Consider the following 13,314-nt stretch of genomic DNA (forward strand, 5'->3'; position numbering starts at 1 on the left):
CTTCAAGTGTTTTCACGTCTCCTCCAAGTCTGCTTTTACTTTATGCTTTTTTTCTATTTTGGAATGCTTCTTAAATGTTCAACGTATGATCTCATAGATATAGAATACTTGCTTGGTTTCTGTGATCAATGTATTTTGATGAAAGCATGTAAGAAAACATACATTTCTTGTTTGTTATTTCACTTTTTTTTTTGAAAAAAAAAAGTGAAATAGTTTAATGTATGTTTTAACGACAAGAGTTATGTATGAAAAGGTTGAAGTGATCGCACCCGAGACATGTTTTTTTTTGTTTGTCATAGCCAGATTAAATTAATTAACTAACATCTGCCGTACCAAGATTAAGACTGAGAATTGAAAACTAAGAAAATTGCTGACTAGTTAATTAAAGGCTTATAGACCTCTAGCTCTGCTTCATAAGATGCTTCCTTCTGTTCCGCAAAGGAATAGAATCAGCAAACCGGTGTAACAGCTGTGTCTAGAAGCACTGCCTTGATTTGTTCAGGCACAACCTCGTGACTTCTTGGGCATTGCCTGATTAGAAACAAAAGCATGTTTATTACACAACTACAAAACCTGATCAGATAGCATCATATATAAGTACTAATCTTTATACCTCAGCGCGGAAAACATCCAAAGCAAAACGCATTGAAACAGCTAATCACTGCCTGTTGAACATCCAATCCTAAGTCATCCAAAGCTCTCATGGTTGGAAAGTAAAAGACCAGGTCGTCTTTCCACAGAACATGTGAATGTTCACTGCCTTTCCTTCCCTTAAATTAACCTCAATCTGCTTAAAACAAAAACAAATAATCCTTACTTAAGAAACTTACAGAGTCCTCCCCTCCACAAGCAAACAAATGAGTTTATTTTATTACTCTTGCTTGTTGGCCTTTAGGGCTTGGCAAGGAGGAAGACGGACACAACTCTTCCTTAACACGGTAAGGTTAGCGTTTGTGGTGATGGTAATGTTAAGCCTGAAGAACTTGATGGAGTAGATTCAAGTTCGGTATGAAGATCACTGATTCTCTGTAAAAGCTCTTTAAGATAATCAACAGCATCACCAAGTATCGATGCTCTATCCATCTGCATGCACAACAAACTCTTAACACTAAGAAACATTGAAAGAATGAAAAAAGAAAAGGTTAAGAATCTTTTTTTATTATCTTTAATTACTCACTTTGCTGATCTTGGGGACAACTGATCTGAGCATGTAAAGCCTATCATAAGCTTCTTTCTCCTCTTCTCTCAGCCATTAGATTCTTAGCAGGCATTCCTTTCTTCTTTCATCCCTTTGTTTGTGTTGTTGTTATTATGCTCATCAGATTCGTAATTCAACCTAGACTAGTCTCATCAACAAACTCTCTCTCGTAGCTCCTCCTAATCTCAGAAGAAGAAGAGTGCAGAGTTGCACATTTTGCTGCTCGGACTCTGACGCAATGCAGCTCGTTTCTGGAACAGCGTCGGCTGAGAACCAGAGGAAGCAATACCTCTAAAGGTTTCAGAACCTTAGCTCTGTTCTCGAGTACTCCCTCAAGCTCCAGGGGGCTGAAAGACGTACATGACCGGGAAGGAGGAGGGTCCGTGGTGAAGAAGTCATAACAGGGAAACTCATTGAGTTTGGAGTCTGGAGTTGTCCTAAAAAACAACGGAGAGTCGAAAACGGAAGTCATCTAAAGGGTTGTTGTTTGTTGTTGTTGTTGTCGGGAGGGACGTTGAGGAGAGAGCCATGCAAGCTTTTGTAGCTAAGAAAGACTCTTGTTGTTGTTGGTGAGGAGTAGTAGCGTTCGAGTGTGAAGTGTTGCAAGGGAGAAGAGGAGTCGATGGATTGCTGAATAAGGAGGAGCAGATTCTCTCTGAAGGGTTTAAGGGAAACCCACCACTGTTGAATCCGAAACTCGTTTTGAGAAGCATCTTGTGGGTTGCTAAACCAGTTTTCTTCTGGGTTTCTGACCCACGGCACAGGTTCATCGTTATAGCCCACCTGAAAACGTTCTCCGTCGTGGCCGTTCATAGCTGAGAAAGTTGGGAACTCCTGGAGAATTTGAAGGAAAAAGAAACCCTTTTAAAAAGGGAGATAAATTAATAGTGATTATTTTATTTACTTTGAATTTTTTTTCAGAAAGGAGGGAGGGAGGCGTTAAAGTGGAATCACGAGGATCTTGCAGAGGAGGTCTCATCAACAAAAAGGGCCAAATCTCTAGACAGAGCTCGAACCCTAAAAGTTAAGATTTTGAGAGATTCAACATTTACTTTTTTCTTCTTTGCAAAGGAGAGTTGCCAATGATTCTCGTGACTCTTTGCTTTGCAAAGAGAGTTGCCACCTCTCTGTTTTTTTTTTTTGCGGGGAACAGTTCAGTGACAGTGTCAGAACTGAACTTAGCAGAGGCTAATCCAGACCGTTAGTTTTTTTTTAATTTTTTGATTACTTACTACATTTATTTTCATTATACACAACTTGCAAGATTAAGTGTTGCCAAACCAAAAAAAAAACATTTTTGTTATTGGGTGGACAATTATAGCTATTACACATTTCATATTGCATTTGCCTTTTCGGATATTCAGCTACAAAAAAATGGTAATTTCAATATGAAATTGTTAGTAGCTATAATTGTCCACCAAATAACAAAAATGAATTTGTTTGGATATCTAGCTACAAATTTGACAATTAATTGCATACATTGAATCAATTACCAACCAGTGAAAGAAGAAAAAGGAATCCAATAATTCAAGATTAACTGGGAAAAAAAAGATGTCGGACACAATGGTCCCATTTTTGTTATAACAACGAGGCCATGGTCCCTTTTTTCATCTTCCTTTACCTCCACTCATTTTAAAAAGAGAAGAAATAAAAGTATTTTATCAAATAATTTTTTTATAATTCATATAGTATTTCTGCGTGACCTGAATAATTGTTTGATAAGATAAGAACTCATATCACCTTTGTCAACGTGTTAGTTACTTGACGGCCAAGATTTTTTTTTTATCATTTCGAGCCTGTTAGGCCCATTATATGTGGTAATCTTTTAATAAAGTTCCTCAAATGAGTTTGGGCCGTGTCAAGTGTAGGGGTGTCAAAATGGGTCAAATGGGTCAACCCAACCCATAATCCAAATGGGTTGACTGTTAAAGGGTCATGGGTCAACCCAATCCATTTATTAAATGGGTTGGGTTGACCTATGACCCATTAAATTGAATGGGTCAGATGGATTAATGGTTGACCCATCAACCCAACATCTTTATAATGAATCATTTTTAAGTTAATACCAATTTGATCGAATTAAAAAAAAAATATTTTCTGCTTTTTTGGAAAATTGTGTTTTTCCGCTTTCGAAAGAAAATTACGTTTTCCGGTTTTGACGGGAAATTGCGTTTTTCTGGTTTTGGCGGGAAATTGTGTTTTTCTCGGTTTTGGCGGAAAATTGTTTTCCCCGGTTTTGGCGGGAAATTATTTTTCCGATTTTGGCAGAAAATTGCGTTTTACGGTTTTGGCGGGAAATTGCATTTTTCCGGTTTTGGCGGGAAATTGCGTTTTTCCGGTTTTGGCGGGAAATTGCGTTTTTCCGATTTTGACAGGAAATTATATTTCTCGGTTTTTGCGGAAAATTGCAATTTTTCTGTTTTGGCGGGAAATTGCGTTTTTCCGGTTTTGGCGGAAAATTGTGTGTTTCTCGGTTTTGGCGGAAAATTGTTTTTCCCGGTTTTGGCGGGAAATTGTTTTCTGATTTTGGCGGGAAATTGCGTTTTATGGTTTTGGCAGGAAATTGTATTTTTCCGGTTTTGGCGGGAAATTGCGTTTTTTCGGTTTTGACAGGAAATTATATTTCTCGGTTTTTGCGGAAAATTGCAATTTTTCGGTTTTTGCGGAAAATTGCGTTTTCCGGTTTTGGTGGGAAATTGCGTTTTTCCGTTTTTGACGGGAAATTGTGTTTTTCTCGGTTTTGGCGGAAAATTGGTTTTCTCGGTTTTGGCGGGAAATTGTTTTTCCGATTTTGGCGGGAAGTTGTGTTTTACGGTTTTGGCGGGAAATTGCATTTTTCCGATTTTGGCGGGAAATTGCGTTTTTCCGGTTTTGACAGAAAATTATATTTCTCGGTTTGGCGGAAAATTTCAATTTTCCGGTTTTATCGGGAAATTGTTTTTTTCGGATTTTGGTGGAAAATTGCATTTCTGGTCGTGGCGGAAAATTGTGTTTTTCTGTTTTTTTTGTGAGAATTTGTTTTTTGATTTTTTTTGATTTTTTTAATTAAATTTTTTTAAATGGATCAGATTTGATCCAACCCAATAGACCTATTTAACTTGTTAACCCATTAACTTGTTAACCCATTAACTTGTTAACCCATTAACCTGTTAACCTATTAGCCTGTTAACCCATTAACCCATTGAATCAAAAATAAACAGTTCATTTAGGTTAATGGGTCAACTTGGATTGGGTCAACCAATGGGTCATGACCCATTTTGACACCCCTAGTCAAGTGTCATGGAGATTTTGAACTCTCTAACTGGTATGGAGTTTTTTTGTTTGAAAAATGCTTAATTGGTATGGAAGTTTCCTGCCTGAAATCGATTTTCGAAAAAAGAATACATTTGGGTGATGTATACAGCAAGACTTCCTCTTCTCAACTTTCGACATACGCTGGATTTCAGCACTTGTTACCTATAATATCATTCAGACCAAAATAAAAAGAGACAAAAACGAAACAGCTGAAGTAACAAAATGACAAGGCTTTAACAACTGTATAACCTCTGCTCGTCCACAAGTATCATAAACTCATCGGAATCTAACAAGAATCCGGCCAAAATAAAAATTACAGTAACATCTCTCTCGAGTGCCACGTTCAATCTTTCCTTCTTTTATTTAGAAACAAAAAAAAAGATCAAAATATAATAACAATGAAATATATAGAACACAAACAAATAAAACAGATGAAGGCATATAGACGTAGAAGAAGCATCAAGCCATCTCTCATCATCAATTTTAAGCAAGGTTGATCGTGAAGGAGACATAAGGATGTGTCTCGGAGTCACCGGCTAAACCAGCCATGGCTCCTCCATCCTCCTCGCTTTTCCAGTATAAACTGCATTTGTTTATCATACAATCAGACTCAAAAAATTCAAATCAAAATCTCATCCAACTACTTATAATAGATGAATATAATGATATAAAGCAGAGACTTTTTAACATACCTGTTGGTAGAATCAGACAAGCGTTCTAGAATGGAGCGGACTTTCTTTTCACTTTTTACAGCCGGAGATAAGACACATGCCTAGATAGTAACTCACGAGACAAGATAAAGTAATTTAGTCATGGAGTTTTAACAGGGTTTGAGGGATTTCTTTAAGAAAAAGCATAGCTTGGAGTCCTTGTTTTACCAAGAAAGCCGGAGGAAGACCATATCTCATAATGCTCTCAGCGAATATACGAACAGCACAGAAATGCATCCAGGAGCTGAAAACCTACAGATATATATATAGAACGACGATCGATACATACTCTGGCTTTTGATTTCTAGGATGATATTGCAAGAGTATCGCTATACAGAGTACTGTGTTACCTCTCCATAACTGGTGTAGCACCACTGCAAAAGGGAGCTTCTCAAGCTTTCCTGATCCCGAACCAACTTTTCTAGCTCTTGTTTGCGAGTCTCTTGTGCTTCGACGCTGTGTTCAAAATCACGAACCTAAAAGAAAAGGGGTACAACATGTGAAATACAAACCTTGAGAATCAACCAAACGTCTCAACTTGCACAGTGAAATCCATCAGTTCTAAGGACATCACCAATACTGGCAGATAAGTATTCATGACTTCTAAGAGAACTCTAGAGGTAATATCAGGAAGTTGACTAGAAGAAATACTCACTTGGAACCCTTTCTCGCGGGAATTTGTCCTGAAATTGTCTGCAACACGAGTGAAGAGAGTGACAGTGTAAAGAGCATACTCATTATCCTCAAACAATTTCTTTGACGACCTGGGAACCTGAGAAGAGTCAGAATAAATTGATTAAAAAAAGTAATAGTTTCAACGTTTGTATATGGAACTAAAAAAAAAACTAAAAAATTTACCACAAAGTCGGTCAATGTCTCATAACATGCTAACCAGTCTTTTTGAGAATACTTTGGAACAACGGCAAGGAGAGTAACGAGATGTTCTGACGAGACAACATCTTCTGGCTTAACCAAGTTTGATAGGTCACGAACAGCTAAACTGATAACAAAACAAAAAGGAGGAAGATAAGCCACATTGCCACAAGGTTTAAGCAGCGAGAAAGAGATAAAAAAACCAAAATCATTATTCTGGAAAACCTTCACAGGGAGAATAAGTTGCAAGCCAAACTTAGAGCGATAGAGAAAATCAAAGTTCGAATAAGGGAAAGAAAACAAAAGCTTTACCTTCCGCTTTGCTTTCGGTTAATGGCATTGAGTTGACCGCGGATGTTGTTATATTCAGCTACACGAACCTGAATAATAAGTGAAATCATCAGAGTCAGTAAACACCACAATTTCATAAAATCACAATAAGAAAATTCTAAACATAACATAAAACGAGAATCCACTAGCAGACATAAAGGATAAGCTCTCTTACCTTGAGATCATCCTCAATCTTGGCAACCTGAGACTGAATATTGTCAACAACCTCCTTCAGAGGTGACATTGTCGGGTACTTAGCTTCATCCCAGACAAACCTTGACGCCCCCACATCCATAATTTTTGTTTATTAGTTATTTACCGAATCAGATCACCACAAAACTAGTAATCATCATAATAAAAAAGAGATACCTGGTGAGATAAGAATCAACAGGAACTCCATCAACTGTAAGTGCATTGCTCTCAGCACCAGAAATCCTCTCCAGCTCCTCGATCTGTCTCCTGATCTTCTGTGAAACTCCCTCCACGAAGCTGTTCGACTACACATCATCTCAACACCATCGTTTTAATCATCATCATGACCAACAACGAGTTCCAAATAATGATCCAATCGGGAGAGACATGGTAACAAAAAACGAATTTACCTTGAGCAGATCATCGCCGAGAGCGAGTAGAGAATCTAAGGTTCCAACACGAAGATTAGGAATGTTGAACTGCGAAACAAAAATTGAAGGAGATTATTATTATTATTAGATCGATCTCTGCCAATAAAAGTTTCAATATCGAAATCGGCTGGCGTACCCGATAAACGGGAGTATCAAAGGAATGCTTGGAGATCTGCTCCTGTAAGCGATCCCATAACGAGGAAGAAGAAGAGTCCTTCACTGGTAGAGACACCACCCAGTACCTCGAAGTCATTCTTTCTCTCAATCTATCTGACTCTCTCTTCTCCGATGGATCTCTCTGCTTCCTTCAATCATAATGGATAACCGGTTCGAATTATATTTGTTGCTAACGAGTACAAAACCAAACCGGTCAGATACTAACTACTATCATGAAGCTGGTTTAGTATCACCCCGCACGTTCTCCACCTGACAACACAAACAAAATAATGGGCTGATGGACTAATAATGGGCTGATGGGCTGGGTCGAATTAATAAGATAAATGGAAAATTACGCGGGTTGACTGGAAGTTACATAGTATTGCAATCTAGGGTTACTTGTTTTGCGAGGAAGAGCTCTTCTTGTCATCATCTATGGCGGACGTTGAGAACAAGCCGGAATCGTCGTTTCCGGTTAAGAGGAGACCGGATCTCTGTTGCCAAGAGCAGGGTAATGTGTCAAACAAGGCTCAGAAGCTTAATCCTTGGTCGAGTTCGGCCGATTCAGAGTCCGGAGGCGAGGGAGTTAGTGGAATCTGCGTCGAGAATCTGAATTCTTCTTCTACTACTGCTGGTTCTGTATCGGAGAAGGATGAGAATGTCGTCTCCCCCGGTGGCGATATCGCAGCTGAAGAGAAGCAAGAAGTTGGAGTTCGAGAGGAAGAGGAAGATGATAGGAAAGGTAAAGTCTTCTCGAGAGAGGACAAGGGAAAAGGAAAGTTGATCGAATTTGATGATAGCGATGAAGACGACGACGAAGATGGTGATGAGTACGACGAGAGCGAGTTGTCCGACGATGCATTGGCGGAGGTGGATTTGGATAACATACTCCCGTCGAGGACTAGGAGAAGATCGATCCAGCCTGGTGTCTACTTCTCCAATGATCGGCGTTGATGATAGCAGCGATGATAGTGACGCTTAAATTTTATAGCTATATAAATATAATGAAGGGTAGTGTTAAGAAATCATGTTTTAGTTCCTTTAATAGTTCTAAAGAGAGTTCCGTCTCTGTTCAGTGAATTATTGGTCGTAATCTAATGTTTCCAACGCTTGGACCAAAGTGAATCTATAATGTTATTATTGCAATTTAAGAGATTTAGTAAGCAGAACGAACAACATTTTAGGCCAACCACAACTCCTCTAGTTTCCACTCAAGTTAGCCTAAACTCCAAAACTTATTTTCAGGGTGTCACAATTGCAAATTCATAACGTTTTTTACAAGTTAGAAAATATGGAAATCAAAGCTACAACTAGGGCTGGCCTGAATGAATGGAAGTTGAAACTTCTTCAAAATATTTGACATGGAAAATATTTGTGCTTTCACAAAAGTATGCTTCTAACTAGACAATAGATTTTCCTATATGATAGGAAGAAGAAATTGGTATAACATGAATGAAGAGAGCATATTAAGATAGCCAAGGAGACTGCCTGATACATAAACCTCAAGATTCAATCACACAGAAGATTGAATCATTGGGAAGAACTAAGCGCAGGCAAGTCATCCTTGGCTACTATATATTAGACTCTCTTCTTCATGTAAAACCTATCTTCTCTCTTGCTGCTCTTTTCATACCACAATTTGCTCTCCTTTTATAGCATTCCAGCGAACAAGCCTATCTCTACAGTCAGCTCTTCTTCTTTGTTACTTTTAATAATTTAAAAAATTTGAAGTTGTTTATTTATTTTTTTGTTGGCTAAATACGCAACTTGTATGCACCATGATCAGAATTTATTAGGTCTTTTCTTATCTTTTAGCAGTATTTTATTAGTTTTAGTAACAATCTTTTCGTATTTCGAGAATGGAGATAAGAGTCTTGTTCTTTGGTGATGGATTTAAAACTAGAATAATATGAATCAGATCTATAGACATAATGAATTAGAAATGTTTGATATAGACATTTTTACTAATTAGTATATAGAAAGAAAACAATGTAGCATATATGATCATACTATTTATACATTAATGTATACGGTCCCAGTCCAATTATATACACCCACGTATTTCATATTTATCTTAGGCGATTCTCACAACATTTCATATGCAACATTTTAGATAGGAAACTATTAGCATTAAGGTGAACGTGTTATTGGGCCATTGGTGCAGCTGGTTAGACTAAGGATTACCTAGAACTGATTTATTGAATTACTAGGGATCAGTTAAGCAGCTATTTGTCATAGGTATACATTATTTCTCCTTCACATTAAAACACTAACAAATAAAGACAAAACGATGTATGAATTTGTTGTCAGTCCACTCTTCAAAACCAATAATGGCTAACTTTCGATATAGTACTTGCGCTACAATTTGGAAAACCCAATCCAATAACGAAACTTGATTGCATCACTCTATTTGGGTCTTCAAAGTCCCACATCCATAATTTAAGAATCGCTGACGCAACTAAAAATACGATAGAAACTATATAAATTAATAAATAACATAAATTAATATATTTATCTAATTCTAAATCGGACCGGTTCAAACTTCAAAATATGATACAATAAGATAATAATCTTTTAAAAAATAATATAATATACGGTTTCATTAGAATTATAAATATTCATTAGAATTATAAATTAATAATTAATATGCATATACATTTTTATAAGTATGAACCAAATTTTATATTATTTATATAAAATATATTTATATTTTCTTAATACTTAATATATTTGATGATATTTAGTAAAATTATATGAAACATATTTTATATATATAAAATAATATAATAAACATATACAAATGTCAAATTTTAAAAATTAGTATATACACTAAAATCAAATATATATATATAAATATAAAAAAATTTATTTTATAAAAATATATCTTAAAATAAATAAAAATCTAAAAATGAGTTTTTATAAATTAATAAAATATTAAAGACCGAGCTTAACCCAAAGTTAATCGATTATGGAGAAAGGTTTTCGGAAATAACCGCAAAAAAACTAGTTCTAATATGGAGAGTTTCCTTACAGAGCCAGCAACAAAGACTTAAACATAGTCACTTAAGTCTTATATTGATTAGCTGTATAATTTAACAGAATAATTAATAACTTCTATTCCAAAAATCTGATTATTCATTGTCTACTATATCTTTCAACGAATGATTTATATCCGTTCACTAATTTTATCACTCTATTTGACATATCTTATTTAGTTATCTAGAATCTAACAATTATACATTGTTGTAGACTTGTAGTTTATGGATAAACACACACGTAGTCAAGAAAACCCCCTCTCTATATACTACTAGTAGCATAAAAACCAAGAGATACAATACAAAGAGCTACAACTAATATAACAGCCCATGCATAAGCATGCGTCTGCGTTTAAATCATTAAACTTGTACGCTCAGGTTATTACGGCGAGAAGCATTGGAACACACAACTCTCATAAACACCACCGCTGGTGACCCGAAACTCGTTCTCCGGCCGAGATTCCGATATCTGGGGAATGCTTTTTCTCTTTTCCGGTCTATTGCATGCATAAAAGCCATACCTCAGATCCTTTCCGGCCACAGCGGCAGCTTTTTTCTCCATTCTCCTGCGGGTGACATACTCTTCTGATATGTAGACATCCATTGTAATAACTTGAGAGAAGGTGAAAAAGCTCTGGGAGTATTTTTGATAAATGAAACAAATGCTTTGTTTTGCAGTTTGAAGTTTCTTGATGGAGATGAAGTGAAAGACTGAAAGTATTTCATTTATAGACGATGGGGTAAAACTGTGGGCGTTAGGTCCCATGTTGTTTGGCACAGATAATTCCATATGCAGATTTTTTATGTCTTTGAGTTTTTTTGCCTATGGTTCAAAAATAAAAAGAATTGTTTTGCCTTCTTTCTTGTTCGGACAAAAGAATTGTTTTGCCTTAAATTAAAACGTGTTTTCCCTATAATAGACTTTTACATCTGCTGAATTGCTGAAAGCTGGTGACTATTTAAGTTAAACTAGATTATTACCCGCCCTTGAAAGGGCGGATATGTTTTTTGTTTTACATTTGTTTAGAAATTTTATTTCTCTATTTTTGTTTTTAGTCATATTTATATTTTTATTTGTATAATATTTTTCTTAAATGATTAATAAGAGATTTGAATTGGATTTTTCTTAAATTATCTAACATATGAAAATTTGAATTGGATTTGTTTTGTTTAGATTTACGATTTCATAACCGAATATATTTTAGATTTGGTAACAACAAATTAGTATAATTTTTGAGATTCCAAGTATATTCGGAACTGTAATTATCAATCAATATAATTGTTTACATTTTCATAATTTCCGGTGACATCAATTATAATTGTTTAAATTTTATCTTTTTAACGATTTAATACGATCAATTAGCCATAATAATCATTCTTAATTCTGTTTCTATTTTTTAAATCTGTATTTATTTTGAATTACAATGGAATATAGTTAGAAATATTTATTATATTTTGATTTAATTTTACTATCGATTTATGTTCTATTTTAAAAATAGATCGAGTAACATGATATCTTATGTAGGTATATCACCATATAAACATAAAGGAAAAGAAATGGGAAAGAGAAATATGTCTATTGATAGTGTCATCATCAATTAGTTAAAGAAATATGTCTATCAATATTAATAAGTTAGTATTATGTCGATTTTGAATAAGACTTAGTTGAAGAAGTATAAGTCTATCAATGGATGCTGAGATGATTAACAGTAGTTGGAAAAAGTTTGAAACGCATAGGACAAATGCAAAACATATGTCGAGAAGAAGTATTGTATTGATATCCCCAATAAATGAGATATGCCAAGTATAGGTCTAAATTATCAATCTTACTTTAAAGCATCGATGGTTTTAATATATGATAACTGTTATTAGTAAATACTAAGGTATATATTTAATATTAGTAGATTAAGGATAAGTGGAAATAACAGAAATGTTAATTAATAGATAAGTCCCAACATTTTCAATAGGCCCAAAAAAATTATGCCAAGGTAATTTTTAAATAGGACTCTATTTTAATAGAGTAGATAAGTCTAAAAGATTCCTAATTTGTGGAAGATCAGGTTTGGTACCATTATTGTTTCTGCAAAGGTGATATGATCGAACCAATTCTTTTGATTAACACTTAAAATATGGTTTTGTCAGGTGCAACTTTTTACATTTTGAATTTGGATTGGTTCGTGAATTTTCAGTGAACGAGACAAGACCTATTAAAATAAAATCATTACATCACACGTTTATTTATACTGAGTAGAATAAAACATAAACAAATATAAACAAGAGAAATTATTGTCACGATTTTTGTTAATGGTAATGGTTTAACCAAAACAACAAAAATACTTTTGTTCGTTATTAGACCACTAGACAGGAGTGGTCATTTTATATACATTAATTTTTACCCAAAGCATGTGAAAACACACTTTTGTTAGAGTTAAATATTGATAGAAATACTAGAAAAGAACTGGAGAAAAGGAGCCATAAACCATGAGGCCAACAGCCACAGATAGATCGAGCGACAAGTGTACATAGTTTCAGAATGAAAACCGCGGTACAACACTAGCGCATAACGCCCATCTTTCCTTTCAGCCTCGTCAATTTCCACGTGACACACCATGTTTTCCGTTCGTTCTTTATAATCTTTACACACAAAAACATTGTTTGCATATAATAGTACTAGTTTTTTTTAAAAGGTAAATAATAGTAGTAGTTGTTAGCATTTGATGAATAATCATATAAACATCTCTGCCTAGCGTTTGAAACTGTTCCAAACACATTTGAATGTTACAAGTTTATTTCATTCGAGTGACTATCTTAATGTAGTCTTAGCTCACTCTTTAACAAATCTTTATGGGCCGAACGTAGGCTCGTCAACAAAAATTCCATAGGCCTAGTTTCGTTTATTTATTATGCGAGAAAAAAGATGACGTTCCTTGCCCAAAAAAAAAAAAAAAAAAAAAAGATGACGTTCGAGAAGAGTTGAAACGACGTGCAGTTGTTCTCTAAAACCAAAAAACATCAAGATGTTAACGAAATCGCTTGGGTCATTGCTTCATCAACCACGTGTCTTTCCATCACTGGTAGAACCAGGAAGCGCAAAA

At 35.2% G+C, this 13,314-nt stretch overlaps 3 protein-coding genes and 1 pseudogene across 3 annotated transcripts; 1 reads left to right on the forward strand and 3 right to left on the reverse strand.

The window, feature by feature from the left end:
- Positions 1 to 607: 607 nt before the first annotated feature.
- Positions 608 to 2,026, reverse strand: LOC130510536 (transcription factor SCREAM2-like; annotated as a pseudogene).
- A 2,681-nt stretch (positions 2,027 to 4,707) lies between these two features.
- Positions 4,708 to 7,369, reverse strand: LOC130510550 (V-type proton ATPase subunit C-like). The gene is made up of 11 exons (XM_057006966.1): positions 7,165 to 7,369; positions 7,008 to 7,076; positions 6,775 to 6,902; positions 6,581 to 6,680; positions 6,388 to 6,455; positions 6,061 to 6,202; positions 5,858 to 5,974; positions 5,553 to 5,678; positions 5,371 to 5,454; positions 5,185 to 5,264; positions 4,708 to 5,075 (listed from the first exon to the last, which is right to left on the reverse strand). The coding sequence occupies exons 1-11, from the start codon at positions 7,279 to 7,281 to the stop codon at positions 4,976 to 4,978; spliced, it is 1,131 nt and encodes a 376-aa protein (XP_056862946.1). The 5' UTR covers positions 7,282 to 7,369; the 3' UTR covers positions 4,708 to 4,975.
- A 182-nt stretch (positions 7,370 to 7,551) lies between these two features.
- LOC108814458 (histone H2A.Z-specific chaperone CHZ1) lies at positions 7,552 to 8,304 on the forward strand. Its single transcript, XM_018587041.2, has one exon. It carries the CDS (start codon positions 7,620 to 7,622, stop codon positions 8,136 to 8,138), a length of 519 nt encoding a protein of 172 aa, XP_018442543.1. The 5' UTR covers positions 7,552 to 7,619; the 3' UTR covers positions 8,139 to 8,304.
- Positions 8,305 to 10,309: 2,005 nt separating this feature from the next.
- On the reverse strand, positions 10,310 to 11,029 carry LOC108858643 (uncharacterized). Its single transcript, XM_018632536.2, has one exon. It carries the CDS (start codon positions 11,007 to 11,009, stop codon positions 10,602 to 10,604), a length of 408 nt encoding a protein of 135 aa, XP_018488038.2. The 5' UTR covers positions 11,010 to 11,029; the 3' UTR covers positions 10,310 to 10,601.
- Positions 11,030 to 13,314: the final 2,285 nt, after the last annotated feature.

Source organism: Raphanus sativus, chromosome 1 (assembly GCF_000801105.2).
Source record: "Raphanus sativus cultivar WK10039 chromosome 1, ASM80110v3, whole genome shotgun sequence".
Lineage (NCBI taxonomy): Eukaryota > Viridiplantae > Streptophyta > Magnoliopsida > Brassicales > Brassicaceae > Raphanus > Raphanus sativus.

Coding starts and splice junctions, on each gene's coding strand:
- LOC108858643 (XM_018632536.2), bottom strand. CDS start 11,009: ATGGAATTATCTGTGCCAAACAACATGGGACCTAACGCCCACAGTTTT.
- LOC130510550 (XM_057006966.1), bottom strand. CDS start 7,281: ATGACTTCGAGGTACTGGGTGGTGTCTCTACCAGTGAAGGACTCTTCT. Junction 6,203..6,387: donor AACCGAAAGCAAAGCGGAAG/GTAAAGCTTTTG, acceptor TTTTGTTATCAG/TTTAGCTGTTCGTGACCTAT. Junction 5,455..5,552: donor GCTACACCAGTTATGGAGAG/GTAACACAGTAC, acceptor ATATATCTGTAG/GTTTTCAGCTCCTGGATGCA.
- LOC108814458 (XM_018587041.2), top strand. CDS start 7,620: ATGGCGGACGTTGAGAACAAGCCGGAATCGTCGTTTCCGGTTAAGAGG.